The sequence below is a fragment of the Crotalus tigris genome, unplaced genomic scaffold, assembly GCF_016545835.1.
Source record: "Crotalus tigris isolate CLP2741 ecotype Arizona unplaced genomic scaffold, ASM1654583v1 scf7180000017644.4837335, whole genome shotgun sequence".
NCBI lineage: Eukaryota > Metazoa > Chordata > Lepidosauria > Squamata > Viperidae > Crotalus > Crotalus tigris.
Genome location: NW_024096536.1, coordinates 574742 through 599377, shown reverse-complemented (window position 1 = coordinate 599377; position 24636 = coordinate 574742). Strand labels below are relative to the sequence as shown.

At 38.4% G+C, this 24636-nt stretch overlaps 1 protein-coding gene across 2 annotated transcripts in view; it reads left to right on the top strand.

Moving 5' to 3' along the window:
• Window positions 1-8748: 8748 nt before the first annotated feature.
• CBX7 (chromobox 7) overlaps window positions 8749-24636 on the top strand; it is a 30307-nt gene continuing 14419 nt past the window's right edge. The window contains exons 1-2 of one of the 2 annotated variants that reach the window (XM_039335491.1): window positions 8749-9722; window positions 11497-11540. In XM_039335491.1, the coding sequence (XP_039191425.1) occupies window positions 9654-9722; window positions 11497-11540 (113 nt within the window). In that variant the 5' untranslated portion in view covers window positions 8749-9653. Of the gene's footprint in view, window positions 9723-10053; window positions 10423-11496; window positions 11541-24636 lie in introns of those variants that run through there. The other variant, XM_039335490.1, reaches the window with a different exon arrangement.

Sequence of the window (24636 nt, the reverse complement as noted above, 5' to 3'; positions counted from 1 at the left end):
TCTCCCTAATGCAGTCTATCCCAGGCCTCCCAAGCCTGTCCCACCCTCTAAGAGCCCCCGTGCTCTGCTTCTTGCTTAGGATTCTCACAGCCCTTGAGACTGCTTTCCTACCCCTATCAGGTCCCTACAGGCTTCCATCCCCTACTGGGTCCGTCGAACTTGGGCCTTCTCCCACCCCCATTATGCATCACACAATTACCTAAGGTTTCTGTCAGACACAAACAACCTGCTCCACACATGGAGAAATCAATTAGCTGATTTATTGCTGAAGCCTATCGGAATCTTCTCAGACTGATGGTTTGCACCTGGGTAAGACCAGATGCGATTCAACAACATTCGGGGTGTGTGTGTGTGTGTGTGTGTGTGTGTGTGTGTGTGTGTCAGACTTTGCCCTCTTGTGCCCACATAGGGATTCTAGACTAACAGTCCCTGTTTGACTCCTTTCTGTGGACCAGCCATTTACAATTTCCATGTCACAGCTGTGTAACCCAGGGATGCTGAAGGACAGAGTGGCCTGCCCTTCTTCCCCAACATGAGGGCCAGAGCTTTGGAGATTTTCAAAAGATAAGTGCATAATGGGTGATGGTGGATAGGGAAGGGGCCCAAGCCCTGCAGGGACCCTTAGGGGAAAGCAGGCCCAAGGTCTGTAGGACCTGGTGGAGGGGGATGAGGGGGAGATAGGTGGGAGGGCCTCACTGTAGTGTCTCTGTAGTGAATGACTGTGGGGGTGCTGCCACAGCTGTAACTTTGAAACTGAGTGATAAGTGGCTTGTGGGGGGGGGGATCTTTTGTAATTGAACAGTTGCTAAACAATTGGTCATAAGTTGAGGACTACCAAACATTTTCATATATAATGGAGTTCTGAGTTTAGCAGTGTTGCCTTTTCTCAAAATTGTATGCTGGACTCATATATTGCACTAATTTTTGTTTTAGACCTCTTTTGCAAGCCAAAGACTGAATTCACACATATAGAAACATTAAATGACCAGGTTCCCACAATAAGCTAAACCAAACCAAACTACACCCAATTGGTTTGTGTGTGTGTTTGTGTATTTAATGTGACTATTTTTGTATTCATTTTTATTTTGTTATATTCAATTTGACATTCTGCAGATTAGATTTTTAATCCCAATTCATGCATTCATGAAAGGGTGTGCTTCAAATGTTCTCGAAGGAGTTATAGTCCTTGTAGAAATAGAGCATATTTAGACCCGAGCAGGTCCAGGGACAGGGAAAGCAAAGGAATTCCTGCTATGTTCCCAGGAATCTATTCATTCAACTTTGGATATAGCTCATTGTGAGGAATGTGTTTGTGCAACTCTCATAAGCCTCAGCTTGTTAGCACCTTAATTGTACCAATAAAGGAGAATAATTGTAGTTCAGGGTTGAAATGAGGAGTCCTTGGTGCTCTGAGCTTAGTTGTTTTCTGCAGATGCTTGGTTGCTTTCTTGCCAGCACTGATGATGTTACCAAGTTTAGGTAATGAAGCGTCTGCAAGGAAACAACCAAACTCAAGAGAGCACCAAGGACCTCTTACCTCCATTTGTATTTTTCTAATACATAAGATCAGGGCCTGGTCATCCCGCTCCTTGTTTTTAAACCCAGCTGGAGTCTGAACATAGACTCCATAGAACATAGAGCACAGAAATCACAAACCATTTTACGAATGTATTTGCATTCTTTTTTCTTTCATACTTTGAAAACTGCACTACTCATCTTCTCAATGGCTGTTTTTGTTGTTCTCTAAAAAGTGCTAGCACCCATGTGATCACATCTGGGCTTGGAGGTTAAGATAGAATTGGGCGACCTCCAAGATCGGCAAGACACACTTGAAAAACATTCCCAAACAGGGCACAGGCAAACCATCTCCCTTTTGTTGCTAAAAATACTTCGTGCATTCATGAAATCACCAGGCGTCAATCTTGACTTGAAGGAATCATTATTTCTTTTAAGAATGCAAAACAATATTTAGGCTAGATAAGGCTACGGAATGTCCTGTTGGTATTCTGTAATCTTTGTAATGGAACTAGAGAAACAGTCATGCAAAAGTAGCCTGGAATTGCAGAATAAATTAACAATGTCTTTGTATAAGCCTGAAGTGCTTTCTGCCTGGAACACCTAGTTCTTCTCTTTGAAACTCTGGCTGTATTCTATTTACAGAGTTTTCTGCACCCATTATGAAAAGTGAAAATGACAATCACTTTCTCTTCTTCTCCTCTCCCTCTTGATGATGTGCAGTATTATGCAGGGATGGCATTTGGATGTAAGCAAATGGTGCCATCTCTGGAAGCTTCTGCACAAACAAAAGCAGCCACTACCAGAACAAACATAAGGAAGAGATCTGCTGCCTCTCTGCCACACTAAGGGATAAAGTACCATCTAGTGGGCAAGGGAATACATTACTCAAACATGATTTTTCAGGAACTGTATCTTGCAAATCACCAAGAGTCCATAGGGATTGAGCAGTCAATACAAACAATGAATGAGTGGATAAATAATCTTGCAACTTGGTTAATCACACTAAGCCATGGGTTGCTTAACCCTGACTTATTCAAAAACCATAACTGGATGGATTCACATACCATGTCAAACCATAATTATGACTTAGAAATCTTATTTAGTTACAAACTGTATTACTATCAACCTAAGAACAACATAATAAATCTTATAGTTATGCAGGGTTTCAAAATGATTTTGAAAAAATACTTCAGACCTCACATGCATATAAGGCAACCCTTCTGTGCTGTTCCTTAAAGTAGCCCAATTTTTTTTTTTTTACTTCTGCAGGAGCCTAAAAAAGAAGCCACTGCTTTAATGAATTGAGTTATTAAGACAGATGATCTATCATGAAACACTGAAAGAAGTAGAATTTTATTTCAGGCTTGTGCAAAAAAAAAAAAAAAAAGAGGTGACTGTTGTAAGGAATAAGTAAAAAGTACTATGCTTGAAGAATCAAGATCTCCCAAGCCAGTTTCGAAGTTTGCACAGCCCTAATAAACAAGATTTAAACTTTCAGCTGGCTGAATATTAAACCAAACAATCATTTATTATTCAACCTACCCCTCTTCCAGCATGTAAAAATCATTGCACAGAAATAAAAGCCTAAACGATGTAGGACAAGAACCTAGAGAGCTCCTTCTGTATATGCTGGGGACCTCCTTCATAAACATTGTCTTATTAACAAACTTGAAATGTCCTAACATCTAATGGATTCCAAAGAAGTAAGATTGCAAACCTAATCCAAAAAGAAACCCCCACTAAAATCCAAGACAGAGAACAAGAAAACGGCAAAGCCTTCCTCCCATACATAAAAGGCACCACAGACAGAATCAGTAAGATCCTCCATAAACACAACATCAAAACAGCATTCTGCACAAACAGAAAAATATCCAACATCCTTAGAAACCCCAAAGATAAAATTGAGTTAGAAAATCAAGGAGTATATGAAATCCCATGCACTGCTTGTCCCAACACATACATCGGACAAACCAACAGAAGAGTAAGTGCACGCATTGAAGAACATAAGAACTCAGTCAAAAAAGAGGAACCAACATCTTCCCTGGTCCAACACCTTAAAGCCACAGGACATGAAATTGACTTTAAAAATACCAGAACTATCGCCAAAACTGAACATTTTAATAACAGAATAATCAGAGAAGCCATCGAGATAGAAAAACGCCCACACAGCATGAACAAACGAGATGATACGTCCCGGCTACCAGCCATTTGAAAACCCGCCCTTATTGACAAACGACTCCCTAACACAAAAAATGACACCAGACCCACACTCACAAAAACCACACAGGATGTCACCACCACACATCCACGCAAAAAGCAAACCCAAAGCCACACTGATGATGAGGCATGACCACAAACCAGAAGCCAGACAACAGCTGCATCATTAGCCACTTTAAACCCCTCCAATCATACATGAAGCAAACTGACACCCTCCATGAAGATGAGGCACGACCACGAATGCGAAACCAAAAAATAGCAAGGCAACCCACCATCTTAAACCTCCCTGCAACTCAGACTAACCTGAGCACAACAAAGCCCCCACCCAAACAGAACACTCCCCCAGCCAATCAGAGCACAGCCAACCCCCCAGCCAATCAGACCACAGCCAACCCCCCAGCCAATCAGACCACAGCCAAGCCCCTAACCAATCAGAACACACCTCTACCCAATCAGAACACAGCCAAGCTCCCACCCAATCAGTTCATACCCCCACTGGCAGTTAAAAGGAAGAAACAGCTAAGACCATACATTGCTCCTCGAAGCACGAAGCTGAAAACACCAGCCTGAAGATGGCGAATGGGACTTCGTCGAAACGTCGCCAAGACACTTCCAATTTTACACAGGAGAAAACCCGAACAACCAAAGACCTACATACAAACACCCGCCAAAACCTCAGAATATATATATATATATGTGTGTGTGTGTGTGTGTGTGTGTGTGTAGGTCTTTGGTTTTTCAGGTTTTCTCCCACGTAAAATTGGAAGTGTCTTGGCGATGTGTGTATATATATTTTTTTAGGTTGCTAACAAAGAATAAAGAGAGAACTGGTATAGCTATTTCGAGTTCCATTAACTCTCTTCAGCCAGACTTACTCTTCTGAGATTCGAACCTGGGCTTATCTGCATGTTAGGCAGTTGTTATAACCTCTAAGCCACAGGCTCTCTCCCACTCTGTTAGCTATCAGGAGAGAGACAGGGGGAGGAGATTTTTACCTTGAATGTACACCCTGTCAGCCCAAATATGGGAGAAAGAAATCTTCTTTCTTTTTCTTTTCTTTTGCCTGTATCTAAATTTAACACATATATATTTAACATATATATATATATGTTAAATATATATATGTTAAATTTAGATTTTATGCCGACAAAGAATTAAAGGTGTTCTATTAGAATATATATATATATATATATATATATATATATATATATATATATATATATATATATATATATATATACTCGTGTGTGTGTGTGTGTGTGTGCGTGTGTGAGAGAGAGAGAGAGAGAGAGAGAGAAAGAAAGAAAGAAAGAAAGAAAGAAAGAAAGAAAGAAACAATCGTTTTAGCTAGGCTGATTGGGGCTGGGTTCAAATATCTCACTAAGCCAAACATTATTTAATGATGCTTTATTGAATATACCACAACTGTTTATTTATACCCCACTCTTCTATTCTGGCAGGTTCTCAAGATTACCAACATTTTAAAAAACCAAACAAAAGCATTAATACTTTGATCTAAAATAGCTCAATCATTCAAAATTTAGCAAAAGAGATATATGACTTTATACATTTCCAAAATGCTGAGAAGGGAGGGTAAAAACTGGTGTGTTCCATGGCATAGGAGCAACTCAGAACAAAACCTTTCTGGTCTGCCAGAAAGATGGACTACTAACAATGGATAGAAGTTGAAAATCTTTCAATCAGTTTCTACACTATTTAGGGCTTGAAATGCCAGTAAGCTAAAGACCCTTCATGTTCAGAATCAACACCTTCAATTGTGACCCATAAGTAATTATGTGCCCTGGCAATCAGGGCAAATCTTTGCATCACATGAGGCCAATTATAAGGTTACCAGAAGTATTTTGTACCAGCTGCAGTTTTCAGATACTTTCTTTGGCGTCCCCATGCAGAGCATGTTGCAGAAGATGAGATAAACCAACACACTGCCATATCTGAGGAGCTCAGGAGGGTTTTCAACTGGCGTACCAAGAATAATTCTTCCAAGCTTTCTTGGCACAGCTTTCTGCAATCCAATAACAACTAAGGAACTTTCTAAACACAACCTTATGATTAGCATCTTGTTCTTGATTTAATTTTAGCTTCTTCATCCAGCCCATTCTCAAACTAAGGCAACTTTCAAACTTTCTGGCTACTTCCTTAGAGATGGGTAGTAAGGAGCACCCCAAAAGTCTGGATGACCTTCCCAAATGGTTCAATCAAAATGTTGAACAGAAAGGGAAACATGATGAAACCCTGAAAGGCAATGTAAGTCAGCAGCTGCCTTCTTTCAGCACTATTTTCTGAACATGGCACAACAGAAAGAACTGGGATCACTGCAAAAATTGTCTGCAATGCCCACTCTTACCAGGCAATCTAGAGGTGTATAATATAGTTCAGTGGTGGCGAACCTATGGCACGGGTGCCACAGGCAGCACTCAGAGCCTTCTCTGTGGGCACACGTGCTGTTGCCCCAGCCTTGCCTCCCTCACGACCCCCCTGGAGGAGAGTCGCCGAGCGTGGGCCACACGGAGCAGTGCAGCCAAGGACATGGCAGCCAGACAGAGTAGACAAGACTCTGCCCTCACGCTCCATCGTGCAGTTAATGCTGCGAGGTGCGGGCAGAGGGCGTGGCTGCCATGGCGCTGCTGGGCGATCTGCAGTGGGATCTGGAGGCGGTGAGTGGCCCTGCGGGCAGGCGGGGTGGGGGCAGGGTGGGGGTGGGGCCAGTTTTGGGGCACTCTCTCTCTAAAAGGTTCACCATCACTGATACAGTTGATGGTTCTGAAACTAGATTTGCATTCTAGCACACCCTTTAGTGAGACACTTGAACTTTACAATAAAAGGGCACGCTCCAGTAGCACTAGCCACATAGATCAAACTATTAGTTTTGTACATTCCTTTCCATAAGGTGTACTTGCACATTAAAGAGAGCCTCAAACTTGTCAGATACATTTTTGCCAGATGTATTGTATGAACCCAGAAAACTAGACTATTAAATAAATAATGGAGCCCTTAACATAATCATATCAGCCATGAAAGAGAAAAAGATATTTAAATGCTGTGATGTGTTTATATCTGCAAAGATCAGACTTCTGCAAGCCATGATATTCCTGTAACATTATATGTAAGTGAAAGTTGGACTTTAAAGAAGCAAGATACAAAGAGTACTGCCCTTTTGAACTTTGATGTTGGAAAAGACTCCTGAGAATACAATGGATAGCCAAGAAATTAAACCAGTGGATCATTGAACGTATCAACACAAATAACCAGGCTCAAATTATACTGCTTTGAATACATAGCTCTCTGGAAAAGTTGGGAAAGCTGGAAGGAAATAGAAGAGGACAAACAGCAGCAAAGTGGATGAAATCAGTTTCAATGGCTATTAGTGCACTCTTGGGAGACCTGAAAGACCAGTTTAAGGACAGATTGTCATAGAGAACATCTATCTATGTGGTTGCTAGGAATCAATGTCTTGATGGCACATAATCAGTCATGCAGGCTACATGTTTTATACACAATAAGGTTTAAGGGCATTTGAGAAAACTAAAATCCAGCTGTTGGCTCTCTTAAAAGTGCTGGGTTGACTGGATTATTCCAGAACAAACATCAGCAGTAGGCTTTGATATGATGCTTGAGCTCTAGCAACTCCCCCAGGATGCTTGGTGCTGATTTCATCACAGGAACTGCATGTGAATGCAACACTTTGAATAAATCATTGATAATCCTCCCAATTTACCCATATCCTCTCATAGCACATTAAACTATGGCATTCATGTCTTGCTTGTGGCTTTTTAATATACAGTTGATTAGTCAATGTCAATTCTGCATGGGTTTTTCTTTTAGGATGCCTGTGAAAATTCAAACAAGCAATAAAAAAAATTATCCGCATTCTCACTTCTCCTCTATTCCTGGCTGAGCATATTCCAACCATAAACAATACAAAAAATTACATTCGCAAAGGAGTTTATCACATGAAACAAGCACAAGATTCCTGGAATATGTGTTAAACCAAAACATTTTCATATAAAATTAATACAAATACACTTCCATCAAATGCAATGGAACGGGGCTTTTTTAGTAACTACAATTTTTATTGAGGCCAGAAAGAGGCAGGAGAAATTGGTTAGAAGAAACAGAATGGCTTCAGAGTTGGAGACCGAAGATTCAGAGTATTATGATTAACAATCAGAAGCCTGCTTTTAGAGGCAAGTCTTTTGTCATCACATTAAGCAATAGAGTTTGCTTTAATGTGATGCATATAAACTCAGTCTTTTTCACAGAGGACAAGCTCCCTCCAGCCAGGAGACACTCGTCATCTTCCTTGGCCTTGACGCCAGACCTGACTTTCATCCCGAGTTCATCTGTCGAGGATTTTTCAATTAAACCAAAATAATTAGTCTGTGACCAATTACAGTGCAAAGGAAGGAAACAAACGTAGCTCGAGGCCAATGATGGCTTAGGAAGGCAGGCCTCTGGGTAACAAAGGGCCAATAAGGGCACGCAAATGGATATGTTGAAAACGAAAGTTCCGACTTTAAACATCGCAGGATGCCTTTAAGGCGTTTACTGTAAGCCTTTTATTTTAAAAAACAAACAAACCCTGTATCTTCTGAAAAAGGCATATGATGGGCGATCTCATGAAAACAATCGCCCGCTGCAGAAACTGCATTTATTTTTCACCCATGTTATTCACCTAGGCTTATGACGAATGTGAATAAATGCCGACAGGGCAAACAAAATTGCAGATACTGATACACATTTAGGACCGATCCTTTTCATATCTAAATTCTTTGAATTTAATCGAACTTCCCTCCAAGTAAACCTACATTAAGACTGCACTGTTCAAATTTTCCCACCAATGTGAGAACTCGGGCGTGAAATTCTGCCCGTCTTTAACTGAAGAAAAAGTCGTGCAAGAACACATGACAGGAGGAAAATGAGGGGCAGAAATGTTTGATTTCTGACTGGAGTTAACGGAGTTGGTGCACTGCAGGGAGAGTACCTTTTTTGCAGCTCCTACTTGACAGACGATATTCCTTTTGGCTTCATTTTTGAATATTGCTGTTCTAGAAACTTCCCACGACTACCACCTTGCGGATGCCGATTATACCGATATCAGAATAAGGTTTGGTTTAAAGAATGGGTGATTCGCTATCCTCTGCGGAGCAAAACACAAAATTCATTTTGAGACAGAATGCGCTTTTATGGAAAAGCGCGTTCACTTTGGAGAGCCATGGGATTTCATGAATAAGGTGCCTGTCATTGATGCAACTGTTTTTGCAGGGCGCTCCTACTACGCATTTTTCCTTCCTCAAAAGGAGAACTCAGTGCAATAAGGAGTACTCCCAGGAAAATGTGTGCACAAAACCTGCAGCGATTTCGCTCTTTTTGTGGGAATTGTCATGCCATCGCTCCAGGGCTGATCTCTGTACTGCGCCAACTCCGAACATCAGTGGGTAAAACACCAGCCGTAAAAGAACGAAGCCTTTTTCTCCAATGTCTCTCTTTTCGTTGCTTAATTCAATCCTATTTCCCTGGAGTTCACCCCCCCCCCCAAATCCAAGGCTGGCCTTTGTTAGGCCTGCGGTGCGAATCGGGACTTGTCTCACGCTCGCGCAGGTTCCTTGGGGGTGGAGCAGGTCTAAAGCAGGAGCGGTTTCCGTGCGCCCGGCTCCGCTGACAAACTAGCGCTCGCCAGAAGGGGAGGGCGGGGGCTCGCTCGCTCTTCTCTCGCGCGCGCTTGGGAAAATGTTACGCAGGTTCTAAAATGGAACGTTAGCGGCGGCGTGATTGAGCTCTGGAGTGGGGGCTCGGAGTAAGTAAGAGCGAGAACAAACAGCTATAGCCGGCACGCAGTCGGATACTTCCCTCAATCTGCGAGCAGCCGCTGCCTTTGCCACCTCCTTCTTCCTCCCTGTATGGAGCTTTCCGCTATTGGGGAGCAGGTGTTTGCTGTGGAGAGCATCAGGAAGAAGCGCGTAAGAAAGGTGGGTGCTGTTTCCCTGCGGCGACTTCGCATTTATTCTGCAGGGCTGCAAACGGCATTTTAGGGAAGAAGAATCTAGAAGGCGGGATTTCTTCCATGGCTAAGCCTCCTCTTCGGACCTTTAATTACAAACCGTTATTCTAGCAGTAGCTGCTCTGCTGATTCCCAGCGCAAAAAACACCGCGCGGTACGGCGAGCGAAGTGGAGTACCTCATCCTCTCTCCCCCCAGTTTGTACACACGCCGTAGTGCGAGTAGGGGGGCGTGGCGGAACTTCTCATTTTCCTGCCAGGAGGGGGCGCCAGTGAAGCCCAAGAGAGGGCTGATTCGCAAGAGTGCAGAGAAACGATGGTTGTTGCACGTTTGTCACGTGGTGATATCCCCGTTGGAATGTGCACAGGGGTTGCAGCGTTCCCCAGAGCAAGTGCTAGGTCTGACGACTCGTGTAAATGTCTTGAGTTTAATAGATCTCAGCCCCAGACAACTAATGTATCTTGGATTGCAAATTGGATTGCAAATTTAAAATTGCTGCAGAGTGGGTCTGTTAGAGTAGGGCAGACGTTTCTGCTAGAGGAAGAACAAATATGCCAAAATGGGTGGATGTCATATTTTTTTAAAAACTCTGCCTCTCAGATTGGATCATTTTTTTGCTTCCCATATCCTGATGAACAGAGAAGTTGGAATTGTATCTTTTGGAAGAAGGTTAGCTATTTCCAGCAGCTTTAGTGAAATTTGAGATGGTTCTAAGATGATCTGATGATTATTTGGGGTTTTGTTTAATCTTTATCAAGTTATTTAAGCCATAAATACTCACCATCGGCTGATTTAGCTGCCTTTCAGAGGTAATTTGTGCTGATCAGTGAGTTTCTTTGAAATGAAAAATAACATTGTATGAAATGAGGATTGCAAGGCTATAACATCTTTTTTTTAAAAAATGGATTTTTTTGGTAACATGAAGCACAATATTGGTAATTTTAGGAGATGAGAATTCACTCAACAGTTTATCAAATGCTTATTAATAAAATGGAAAGTAGTATATCAGATCTTATTAGCTCAAACCTCTTAAACTGTCTTCATGTTTGTTTGCTGGGAAAAAAAACCCCTATGCTGATGGCCTTCCATTGTGGGAGAATTAAACCATCACTTCACTCCTTATTTCCTATCAATTAAACACAAGCTATCATGTATGCCCTTTTCTCCATGATTTCTTGTGTTCAATTGATAGAAGTAGGCTGGCATTCTGTACTGTGAACCAATGAGTGTATTTATAGATTGGGAGGATGCTGAGAATTTTGTGCAGCAATTCCAGCAATTATCTGCACTAGTTTAGATAATCTGAGAAACATTCCTATAGCCCAGTGTTCAGACTATTGCATAATTATATGTAATCTGCTATAAGCAGAGCTCCTGTGTGATGTACCAGAAGCACTTGCAGGCAAGGGGATGAAAGTAGCAAGTTGCTCAAATCAATCCATCCTATCTAGCAGGCAGGATTTTTTTTCTCCCAATTTCTAAACATTCCTTCTTAATCTTATAGATGGGTTGTTTTGTTGCCTTTGTGGTGCTTTGCAGTTTCTTTATACGCCCTGGAAGCCTTTGGATATGCCTCCAGGGCAAGCCCAGGAATTGCAGCTCAGTGGTGGAAAGGTTTAAATATATAAATGCAGAAAAATGGGCAAATTGAAGGGTGCTGTTTGTTAGAATATTTTATAGAACTGTTTGTGGGGCTTGACGGAACTACTGATTTTACTTCCTTTCTTTTCTCTTTTTCTATAGGGTAAGGTGGAATATCTGGTGAAATGGAAAGGATGGCCCCCCAAGTAAGTTTGGATTATATTTGAAAACATTGTAAACATGACCTGTCTTGTATTTATTTATTTTTTCCTTTTGGCCTCAGCTTCAAGAGAAGGATCTACTTATGTTTTCCCTCATCTTTTTGAATTGAGTACAACTGATAAGCTTTTTAAAAAAATGTTTTCTTATGGTGTTGTGGAAAATAGTTCAAGAATAGAAGTCCACCATCCCAAATGAAGCATATATTTTAAAAATAAAAGATTATAATTGGTGTAATTATATAAAAAGAGTTATTAAATTCTTGGAGATAATATGGGGTCCAAATGGAATGAGTAAGGAGCAGATTATGAGTTTGCTAATTGAACAATAAATAAAAATTTGCTAGTGACTTGTCCATTATTTGAAGTGGTTGTAAGTGGAGATTGGCAGAGAGTGACGAAGAAAAAATAAGCAGGTCCACTTATTGTGTGTGATATGGAGAACAGTAGAGGTCTCTTTTGTACAGTTTAGAAAAGTTTCTGTTTCTCTGTGGTTCACCAGAAGCTTGTGTGCATAGGTATCCCTGGCAAGATGGCAAATCGGTTAATGCCCAACTTTATTTTACCCTTAGATATCTGGCAACTTAATGCCTTTTTCTTTCTAATTCAAATAGCATAGGCTCAGCCACATTATTTCTTCCTAGCATGTAAAGTATGTAGCATCCATTCAAATAAAATTATATTGTTTAAGCAGCTACAAGATAGTTGCTTGGTGTTTCTAGCCATGCTGTGCTTTCCAAGAGTTAATTACATTTCAGCAGGCAGAGTAGTAATTTGCTTTGCAATATGCTATAGTGTGAAGCAATAAAATCATTTATGTAAAAAAAAGTATTCCTGTTAATCCAAGCCATAGGAAAATCTTCGTTATACAAATTATATTGTAAATATAATAACTTATATATTTCATTGGAAATTAAAATGGGCCTAATGCCAGTGATTGGCACAATTGATTTTAGATTACAGATGGCACAGTTTCATTGATGAAGGATGTATTAGTAATTTTGAAGTGAACAGAGCCTTCTGTGTTTAGAAACTTTGCTGCTCATCAAGGCCCTGGGTTCTGGTTCCCTAATCTTGCTCTCATATCACCACTGAACACAGCTGTAGGCAAATCATCTGCCAGGATATTATTGGCTTCCTGCTAATCCTGGAGTTCAGATTCTGAATGGGCATCAGATCTTGAACAGAAAGGAAGATATCCAAAATATGCTCTCTATTATCAGTGCTAATAGTGCTTCTTGAGTGTAATCATGAAAGTATTAAATAAGTTTCCCATCACATGTGTTGGGATTATGCCTCTTGGGATTTTCAGCCTCCCTTTAAACATCAGAGTGAAACCTGGTTTAATTTTGTGCATTATAGAGACTACTCTGATAAATTCATTCTATTATTTCTTAATTCATAATATTCCTCCACTATATCAGAAATATTTCTAAATTTTATAGTTTCAGAAAGCAGCAAAAACTCCACCAGAGTATCTTTTCATTCCTATTCACTTTAATAAAATAAGCTCCAAATAAGGATAGGTTAGGGTCTTTTAGCTTTTCTGTTGAAAAAAAAAAAACTTTTAGCTTTTCTGTTGGAAAAAAAAAACCCTGAAATGGCTATTTAGAACTGCCAAATCAATTAGAAACTAGCCTTAAAACCAACCATTGGTTTTTGTTAGAAACTCTCTTACAGATCACAGTTTTTCCCCCCTTTGATTGCCCTTTTTTGACATAGGACTTCGAACATTAAAAATGCATTGTTCTGGGCTCTATTTTAGATTAATTTTATGAGGGAATTAATTTCTGTTGGTGCCTATAAATGTCTACAGTATTTCATTCTACAAGATAGGAGGCAAATGGCTGCAGATCAAGAATTTGGGGGAGGGGTGTTTGTGACTTTTTCCTCTCTTCTCCTCCCCCCCCCCCTTTGCCTTTCTGAAAACTTGCCTTCATGCCCCACCCATCAGAGCCAAGAGCCAAGAATCTGGTTACAGCTCTGAGTCAGCTGCAAGCTTGTTTACAACTTGAGTTAGAAGAAGGGAGGGGGGAGGAGAGAAGTGATCATATGACTTGTATTTTCCAGAATGCGTGGTCTGCAGTTCTGCTGCAGTCTGGTCCTTTCTGTTTGTGTGGTGGTGGTGTATGCGTTTGTCTTGTGTGGCGAACTGCACTGTGTTCCTATATGCAGTGTTTTCTTACTGCAGTCAAGCAAGAAACTGAACTGCAGAGGAATGGGCAACACCCATAGGATATTTATTAAAAATTCTGATCTAGGGTTCCCCCCACTGCCCAATGCTGCCTCCTTTTTCCTCCCAGGAATTCTTAGCTTGCTCTTTATTCACTGATTAAAAGTGCTGCCAAAATCTTCCCCAGCAAAAAGGAAGGAAGCAAAATTACCATTTGTTCAAATGGCATTTTTGGGTTTAATCGCTTTTCATTGTAGACATTGGCACAAAAAGAGAGATGAGGGAGAAAGGGATTTTAAAAGGCTCATTAATAAGGGGAACAGAATATAAATGAATGAAAATGAAGCTGAAGATATAACTATTTTTAACCTTGTCTTTCTCCTATGGGCAGAATCTGAAAGGCATCTTTTAAAGTAAATATTGACTTAACATCACATCTCTTTCCCTCTGCCTCAAAGCAGGTAAAACAGTTTTCTTGCTGCATTTGTCTTCTAGTCAGACATGTGTAAAATTTGTTATTTTTCTATTTCATATCATAGGCAATGAGCTGGAATATTTTATTTCATAACATGATTTTCCACCATTCTGTTTAGCAAAACATTCACAAATAAAAGAAAGAACCTGCTTAAGATTTTGTAAGATTGGAATTTAAACCTACATCAGAGGGTAGACAATCTAAAGCCCTGAAATTTATTTCCTAAATCCAGTAGCTCCTTGCCATTGACCAGGTTGGCTAGGATTAATGGGAATTGGAGATCCAACTGGAGAGGGAAGCCTAAGTAAAATCCCCAAGGGAGAAGGCAGGTGAGGTTCTGCAGATGCTAGAAAACAATAAGACAAAAACACTTAGGAGAGATAAAGCCCAAAATCAAATATGGAAAAAAGCAACAGCAACACCAATAGTTCTGCCAAGAAAACAATATGACATTGATTGAACTATTTAAGTATGGGTCCCATCACTCTCCCACTCCAGTCAAAAATACTCCTTTAACTATTAGAAAAACATAGGCTTTATAACTGGACGTCACTGGTTACACAACAACAGAATCGAATCAACTATATAATAAGAAACAGAAGATGGAGAAGTGCAGTTCAGGCAGCTGAGACACTTCCAGCTATAGATTATGGGGACCAGGAATAAGTATCAAGTATACTGGATAAGCCTAGAAAAATAAAGAGCACAAGTATGCCAACAATATTGGACCTGAATGATACAGAGCTAGACTGTAAGATGAGTATGAGAGCCAGTTTGTAATCGTTAATGCATCAGGCTAGAAACTGGAAGACTGAGTTCTAATCCTGCCGGCATAAAACCAGCTGGGTGACTTTGAGCCAGTCACTTTCTCTCCACTCTAAGAAGGAGGCAACGGCAGACCACTTCTGGAAAACCTTGCTAAGAAACCTGCAGGACTTGTCCAGTTTCCAAGAATTGGACATGATTGAATAGAAAAAAAAATGAGCAGGATTCAGTATATTTATCTAAAAGAAAATATGAGAAAAAGATGCTGAAAAACAATTCTATAGCTCATGCTACACTGTGGGTATTATAAAAGCTAACTGATATGACAGAGTACATGATTATTCTGTGAAACTCTTTCAATGAACAAGAAGCTATTGTAAAAACTGAATTTGAAAAAGACTATTTCAGGATAGGAAAAGAAATGAAACAAAGATGCATATTGTCTCTGTAGGCACTATAAGAGAGAATGGATGGAATCAAAATATTAGGCCAAAACAGTAACAGTTATGCAGATAGCACCACTTTGTTAGCTGAAAACTAAGATAGATTTGGAAGAGTTTACTATGAAAGTAAATGTTAAAAAAAATACAAAATATAGGTTAAATATAAAGAACACAATAAATCCTGAGTTTAATGAGCCATTTTGGTGGAAAAGGCATTATGTTAAATCTAAATATCATTAAATCTGAATTTACATCATTGGCATTAATTTATATTTGGATTAAATTGTATAAATAATGTCATTTGAGTAATTATGTTATTATGCAAATGACACACATCATTGACACAAATCACATAATTTATATTAGTCATCCAGATTATTTCAGATACAGTAGATTTTGCCCATTATTTCAGGGAGATATTTGGAGGAAAAACAGTCTGTCCTGCTAAACCAGGGGTAGGCAACCCAAAACACTCAAAAGAGCCACTTGGACCCGTTTCCCACCAAAAACAAAACACTGGGAACCGCAAAACCATTTTGATATCTAAAATGAAGCTAACACTGCATATATCCTTTTTTACCATTATATATAGATATACACACACATACATATATATACATATACATACATACATACATACATACATACATACATATCTCTCATAAAGGTGAAAAGGGTATATGCAGTGTTATCTTCATTTTAGATGTCAAAAGGGTCTCTCTGTCCCCCTCTCTCTCTCTCTCCCTCTTTCTCCTTTCCTCCCTCCCCCCCTCTCTTTCTCCCCTTGGTCTGCCAGTCCTCTTCCCCCACTCTCTTTCTTTCTCTCTCTTTCTTCTGTCTTTCTCTCCCTCCCTCTCTCTTTCTCCCCCCCCTTTCTCTCCCTCTCCCTCTCTCCAATCTTCTGCTCACCTGGCAAGCTGGCTTCAAGGTGTTCTCCAACAAGCTCAGGGGTAGGCAACCCTGGCTCTTTTATGACTCATGGACTTCACTCCCAAAATTCCTGAGCCAGCATAGCTGGACTAGCTAGCTCTCTCCTGCCCTTCCTGCTTCCTGCAGAAATGCAGCAAAGGGAGGAGCTCTGCCCAGTAAGCTTTTCAGCTCTTGGAAAACACCGTGAGTCCACTCTCTCTTTTTCACACACACACACACACAGAGAGAGAGAGAGAGAGGGAGGGAGGGAGGGAAGGGAAGGGCAAGTGCCTCTCTCTTTCTCTGTCTCTGCAAATGGCAGAGGAGGCTGGGAGCTGCAGGGGAAGGCTCAAAGAGCCACATGCGGCTCCGGAGCCGCAGGTTGCCGACCTGTGTGCTAAGCCAAGATTCTATAAAACGAAGACTGACTATAATATCAATGGGCATTGTTAGTGAACGATATAAAGAAATGATGATAATATACAGGTTACTTTTCTTAGGCTTAATAATGAATAAAGATGAAAAATTGAAAACTAATCCTATAATGTACAGCAAAGAATTTTGATAAGGTTATGAATAAGGGGAATACTTTTAGGACAAAAAGATCAGAATATGCTGGACACCGAATAACGAAAGAAAATAGATGTCTTTGAATTATGGATCAGGATACTGTTATAATAAGAAGAACCAGTCAATGTTGGATCAGTTGAAGACTAAGATTCAGTAGGCAAAAATTCTCATACACTGCATGTGTGATGTCTGCAGATGATGATCCAGAACAATGTTGGACCACTCACTCTCAGTCCAACTCACCCTCACAGGATTGTTGTGGAGAAAATAGGAGTAAAGAATCTTAGATATTAATACAAAAGAGGTCAGAAATTGAGTAGCGCTCACAATTTTTTCCTCAAATCAACTTTTGCTTATCCCCTTTACTTGCTCATTTCAATAATATTATGTAGGTGGTTGAAGGAATAATTTTAGATTATTAAACTCATGAATATGGGAATCCTTGTTTAAGATCCTCAAGTAGATTGTTATCATTTCACTATCTTACCCTTCTCTGTAAAGGAATTTTATTTTATTTATTTATTAAATTTATATGTAACCCATCTTGCTGTCTAAAGCAGTGGTTCTTAACCTGTGGGTCGGGACCCCATTTGGGGTCGAACAACCATTTCACGGGGGTCGCCAAACAATGCAGTCCGCCATTTTTTTCCCCTTTTCCTTAGCTGTGCTACTCCCTTTTATTCTATTGGCTTTTGACAGCCAATAGAATAGACTCTCTTGAATAGAGTCTAATTCTATTGGCTTTCAAAAGCCAATAGGAATTGTCCAGGCTGTCTCTGCTCTGCTGAGCCCGCCAAAAGTCCCATTCTGCAAATGGTGCTGTACCACTTGAGTAGTCCTCGACTTACGACCGGTTGGGGGGTCGCGGCATTAAAAAGGTTGAGAACCACTGGTCTAAAGTGACTTTCGGCAGCTTACAATGACTATGGATATTGCTGAGAAAGTAGAATGTGTTATTCTTTTGTAATGCTAGTATTTAAATCCATCCATGGACTGAATAATATAAGAATTTTACAAAAAAATTCAATTTCTTTCTTCTAAATCAATTTTCAATTTTTTATTGGTAGAATACATCAATTGTCTCAGTCAACCTAACCTGTGATTTTTATTTTGATATTGTATGTTTGTGAACATACTAAATAATTAATTGAGTTGGAAATTGAAATTTTCTTAGATCATAGCCCATTTCAACTATTGTTATTGAATTCTCAATACACAGAGTAAAATTTTGCTTTTTTCCACTCACCTTATTAGAAGTGCAATCTAGAAGTGCAACTGACCCAGAAATAAATTAGTTAGTCATGGATTTATTTCTTAGTAGGCTTATGATTGTCAGACACATTCAGTAAATTGATTATAGATTGTATCAGTCTATATCTTTATCCTAAAATTAAAAACATACATTTTAAAATTTTCAAATAAAAAAGGGTTAGAGATGGATATATGGTATTAGAGCTTTGGTGACACAGTAATTGGAATGTAGTATTGCAGGCTAATTCTGCTGACTACCAGGAGTTTGATTCTGAATGGCTCAAGGTTGATTCAGCTTCCATCCTTTCGAGGTCAGTAAAATGAGGACCCAAATTGTGGGGGGCAATATGCTGACTCTGTAAACAACTTAGAGAGGGCTGTAAAGTACTGTGAAACAGTAAATATGATGATGATGATGATGATAAAAAAGTTGGAAGGGACCTTGGAGGTCATCAAGTCCAACCCCTTGCTCAGGCAGGTAACCCCATACCATTTTGGACAAATGGCTGTCCAGTCTCTTCTTAAAAACTTCCAGTGTTGGAGCATTCACCACTTCTGGAGGCAGATTGTTCCACTGGTTAATTGTTCTAACTGTCAGGAAATTTCTCCTTAGTTCTAGGTTACTTGTCTCCTTGATTAGTTTCCATCCGTTGCTTCTTGTCCTGCCTTTAGGCGCTTTGGAAAATAGCTCGAGGGGCTTCCGGTGGCGCTGCGCTGGTGATGGCGGCTACTTTGTAGCCATCCTCCTGAGAAAGTGTTAGAACCGCTGAGAACAGCAGGCATCAGCTGTTCTGCGGTTTAAAACCTCCTTCCCGGGCAAAGGGAGGGAGGGGAGTACCACCTGAATAGTGGTAGAGCCTCTGAAATCCCCAAAAGAATCTTTTTTGGGGGGGTGAAAAGAGTGCTCCCACGGAGTTCAGGGTGTCTCCACTTCTCAGCTGTCTTTGTCTCTCGCTGTTGGGGACAAAGCAAGATGCTGCTCCCACCTCCGCGACTAAAGAGAACTGGTGAGTTATTTAAAAAGTGGACAGAGCTGAACAGAGGATTTTATTTTTTGATTTTATTTGGACTTTAATTTTAAAGATTTATTTTTATTTTTTTTTCTTTTGTTGAGAGGGAAAGTAAAATGGCGATTGGCAGTTTTTTCTTTTTTTAAGGGAATGGAACGGAACGGACTTGGTTACTTAATTACTTTTTTTTTATAATGATTTTTTGAAGGAGGATTTGGGTTTTAGGAGGATTATTTTCCCTCTCTGTTTAAATTTTTTTTTATTTTTTTAAGGGATTTTTTTTTGTATTTTTTAAGGAGGAGGAAAGAAGAAATAATTTTTTTTTAAAAAAAAAAAGATGGCTTCAAAGCGCCAAGTAACTTCTACAGTACCTAAGGTGGCTTCTTCTCCTGCGATACTACCAGCACAACAACCTAAAGCCACGCCACCATCTTCTCCTCCTTTGCAACCAATAACGGTAAAAGACTTGCAAGATATAATGGGAAATGTTATATCTCAAATTAGAGGTGAAGTGAAAGAGCTTTTAGCGGAGAACAATAGTATCTTGAGGCAAGATATAGTTTTGGCTTTAAAAGGACTTGCTTCTGTGGTTGAAAAATTGGATTCTCGTGTTGAAGAAGTTGCAGATAAAGTGGAGGTGTTGGAGGAAAAATTTGAAGGAATGGAAAAAAAGGTGGAAACTTCACAAGATGAAATTGTTATGTCTCAATATAGAGAGATGGAATTTGCTTTAAGAATTAGAGGTCTGAGAGAGAATATGCAACAAGACTTGAGAGAGATGGTAGTAAATGATTTTGCTGTGATTCTGGACAGAGAAAAAGAGGAAATATCCAGAGAAATTGAAAAAATATTCAGAGTCAACTCTTGGATTGCAAAGCAAAGAAATCTGCCAAGAGATGTGGTAATTTACTTTGGGAAAAGATCTCTACGTAATGAAATCATACAAGCTTTTTATAATAGGTTTCAGATTGCTGCACAAGATGTTATAACTTTAAAGGAGATCCCATCTAAAATTTTAAGAAGAAAAGAGTTTGCTTTTTTAGCAGATGAACTTAAAAAGAGGCAGATGTCATTTAGATGGGATATTCCGATTGGAATAGTGGTGAGCTAGCGGGGACACGTTATAGACTTAATACTGTTTTTAAAGCAAAGGAGTTTTATACTTCGGTCCTGGGAGCACGCTCATCACCACCTATAATGTTTAAAGCTTTGGATGGGAAGGTGGTAGAATAGCAGTCTGAAGAAGCTGTATTGATGAAAGCTGGAAAACCACAGGCTGAGTGGTTTCAACAAGTTGAGATGAAAGAGCAGAGAATGACTCGAGCTGCACATAAACGTAAGGAAAAGGAACAACAGAAGAAAGAGGTTAAAGAAGTCTCACAAGAATTTGTTTCTGAGCCTGTGGGAGGAGCAAGACCTAAGAGATCTTCGGTGCAATCCTCAATGGCAGATCTTCAAGCAGTCTTCTCTAGGCTATTGGATGATGGAGATGGTAAAGCTCCTGACATGGAATGTTAATGGCCTCAATTCCCCTCAGAAGAGAAAGAAAATATTTCACTATCTGAAGCAACATAATAATGACATTATTTGTTTGCAGGAAACGCATATTATTTCTAAGGATCAAAAATATTTAGTTAATGCTCGATTGGGATCTCATTTTGTATCCTTTGCTCTTGGGAAAAAAGGGGGTGTAGTTATCTATGTTAAGCAAAATTTATCAGTTTGTTTAGTAGATTCTGATCCTCAAGGGAGATATGTAATGATTGAAGTGGGATTGTATGGCAAGAAAATACTTATAGTAGGTTTGTATGCACCAAATCAACAACAGGAACAATTTTATAGGTTGTTACATCAAAAATTGACTTTATTGGATTATAGATCTGTTATATTAATGGGAGATTGGAATGGAGTTTTAGACACATATAGAGATAAAAAAGGATTTTCTACTTCTTTTAAACAGGCCAAATTATCTAAGGCCTTTTTTGATTTGAAAGAGGACTGGGAGTTGCGAGATTATTGGCGAGAACATAATATGGAAGAGAGAGACTTCACCTTTTTCTTGGATAGACATCAATCTTTTTCAAGAATTGACTTTTTTTTTTTTATTACAACGGATTTATATTTTAGGGTAAAGAATGTAAAGATATTTCCAAGGACATTGACAGATCACAGCCCAGTGTGGATGGAACTGGCTACTGAAAAAGAGGAGAGGAGATCTTGGAGGTTGAATGAAAATTTACTTAGACAAGAAATGAATGTTCAGAAACTTAAAGAGCATTTAAAGGAAAATTTTGTTTTAAATATGCATAAGGGAACTTCAATGGCAATGGTATGGGATGCAAGTAAAGCTTATATGCGTGGGGTTTTGATACAAATGAATAAGGCTTATAGACAGAAACAGGTGCAAAAACGTAAGGAGTTGGAAGATGAGATTAAATTAAAAGAAAAAGTTTTAATTTTGAATCCTACAGATGAGAAGGTTAAGGAATCTATAAAATTGCTTAAATCGCAATTTAATATGTTAATGGCGGATCAGACTGCAACAATTTACTTTATATGAAACATAATACATTTTGTAATGCTAATAAGCCAGGGAGATGGCTGGCTTATCAATTGCGAAAGAAACAGAAGTTGAGAATTATAGATAAAATAAATCATAATGGTAAATTGGTATATCAGAAGGAATTGATTAAGAAATCTTTTTTAGATTATTATACAAAATTATATATGGGTAGGAAAGTACAAGCTTTAGATATAGATAAATATTTACAAGATGCTCATTTTCCTAAGTTAACAGAAGATCAGAAACAAGAAATCAATGGATTGGTTACTATAGAGGAAATTGTTACAGCAATTAAACAATTAAAAGTAGGCAAAGCACCGGGTACTGATGGATTGATAGGTACTGATGGATTGACATCAATTTATTATAAGACTTTGATAGATGAGATGATAGAACCTGTAAGGGAACTTTTTAATAATATATTACAGGGATTAGAGATAGACTATTAGACTTATGACTATGTTGAATCAATTGATACATATGGATCAAACTGGTTTTATAACTGGAAGATATATGAAAAATAATGTTAGACAAATTATTAATTTAATAGAATATTTGGATAAGAACAACCAGATTTCTGCAGGATTGATATTTTTAGATGCTGAAAAAGCTTTTGATCAGTTAAATTGGCAATTTATGTTAAGATTGGTTGAGGAAATGAATTTTGGAGATAGAATTTTACAGGCTCTTCGAGCCATTTATCAAAACAAACGGCACAACTTATAGTTAATGAAGGTTTATCAGAGGTATTTCCAATTGAAAAGGGGACTAGACAGGGTTGTCCATTGTCGCCTTCGTTGTTTGTTTTAACCTTGGAAATTTTGCTGATCAAAATTCGTGAATCACCTAATATAAAAGGAATAGAAATCAATAAAAATGATTATAAATTAAGGGCCTTGGCAGATGATTTGGTTGTTACTTTGTCCCAACCAATTCATTCTGTAATGGAGTTATTACAATTGATAAATCAGTTTGGACAAGTTTCAGGTTTCAAGATCAATAATAATAAGACTAAAATATTGTCAAAAAATATGACTAACTTGGATAAGGAGATTTTAGTTAGATTGACAGGTTTCGAGGTTGTTAATAAGGTAAAATATTTGGGGGTTATCTTATCTGCTTCCAATGCAAAACTGTATAAAAATAATTATGAAAGGCTGTGGTTTAAAATACAAAAGGATTTAGAGAATTGGAAAAAGCTGCAATTGTCTCTATTGGGGAGAATAGCAGTGATTAAAATGAATGTCTTGCCAAAGTTTCTTTTTTTATTTCAAATGATACCTATTTTAAAAAAAGAAGCAAATCTAGATGAATGGCAGAAAGGTATCAATAAATTTATCTGGGCAGGGAAAAAACCAAGAGTAAAACTTAAATTTATACAAGATATACGAGAGAGAGGTGGACTCCAGGTACCGAATTTGAAATTGTATTATGATGCTGTGGTTTTAACATTAATTAGTGATTGGGTCAATTTAACAAATGTAGATATACTCCTTTTGGAGGGGTGGGATTTATTATATGGATGGCATGCCTACTTAATTTATAATAAAAAAGTTGATAGGGTTTTTAAGTATCATATTTTAAGAACTTCTTTACTTCGGGTTTGGAAGAAATATTATAGAATTGATTCAAGAATTCCATTATGGGCTATTCCATGGCATGCAATAGAAGGAATACGGAAAGGAGTTAAGATGGATAGTATTTCTTATACACAATTACTTAAGTGGGATGGTAAAAATTGGCAATTAAAATCCATAGATGAATTAGCACAAGAAAATATTAACTATTCATGGTTTCAGTACAGACAATTATTGGAAAGGTGGAAGATAGATTATAAAGTGGGTTTGCTTAGAGAGGATGAGAATTTGCTAAAACAAACTAGAGATCAAAGCCGAACCCACATAAAAAGAATTTATGGTGTAAATTGGATTCAGAAGCAGAATTAGTTAAAGATTGTATGGTTAAATGGGCTCAAAATTTTGATGAACCGATTTTATTAGATACATGGGAGATTATTTGGGTGAGGAATGTCAAATTTATACAAGCACAAAATTTACGGGAAAATTTTTATAAAATGTTTTATAGATGGCACCTTGATCCACAAAAAATGTCTCGTATGTATTCAAATTTGCAGTCTAAATGTTGGAGATGTGGTTGCTTGGATGCAACGTATTATCATATCTGGTGGTCATGTAAAAGCATAAAAGTCTTTTGGATTAAGATATGGTGGAATATTCAAAGAATTTTCAAAAGAAGGATAAAATTTAGCCCACAACTGTTTTTGTTGGGTATTGTTTCTGATTGTAATGACAAAGAGATTATTTTAATGTTAAATTTAATTACAGTGGCAAGGTTGTTAATAGGGCAATATTGGAAGAAGGAATCTTTGCCTACTTTGCAGGAATGGTTTTTTAAAGTTTCTTATTTAGCTGAAATGGCAAAAATTTCGGCTTATTTGAAAGATCAATCGCAAGAGAAGTATCTCTTGGTGTGGAAAAGATGGATAAATTTTATACAATATAAGTATGATTTAAGAAAATATCATTTAGCTTTTGAATAATTTATATTTAAAGTTTAAGATATTATTTAGAAGTGTAGAATAGTTTTGTTTTGGGTTTTTTTGGGTTTTTTTGGTTTTTTTATATTATTATTATTATTATTATTATCTTTATTTTTTTCTTTTCTTCTTTTTCTCTTTCTGTTTTTTATATATAATGGAGTTAAAGTATTTAATAATTTGTTTACTGAATGTAATTATACTTGTTTGAGGTTTATTTGGGTTTAAAAGTTTCTTCTTATAAGTTATAGTTAACCCTGTATTCAGCTCTGGGAAGAATGGGGGAGGGTTTTGGGGTGGGTTGGGAGGGATCGGGGAAGGGGTTTTTATTGTAAAATTGTAAAAATTTATAATAATAATAAAAAAAG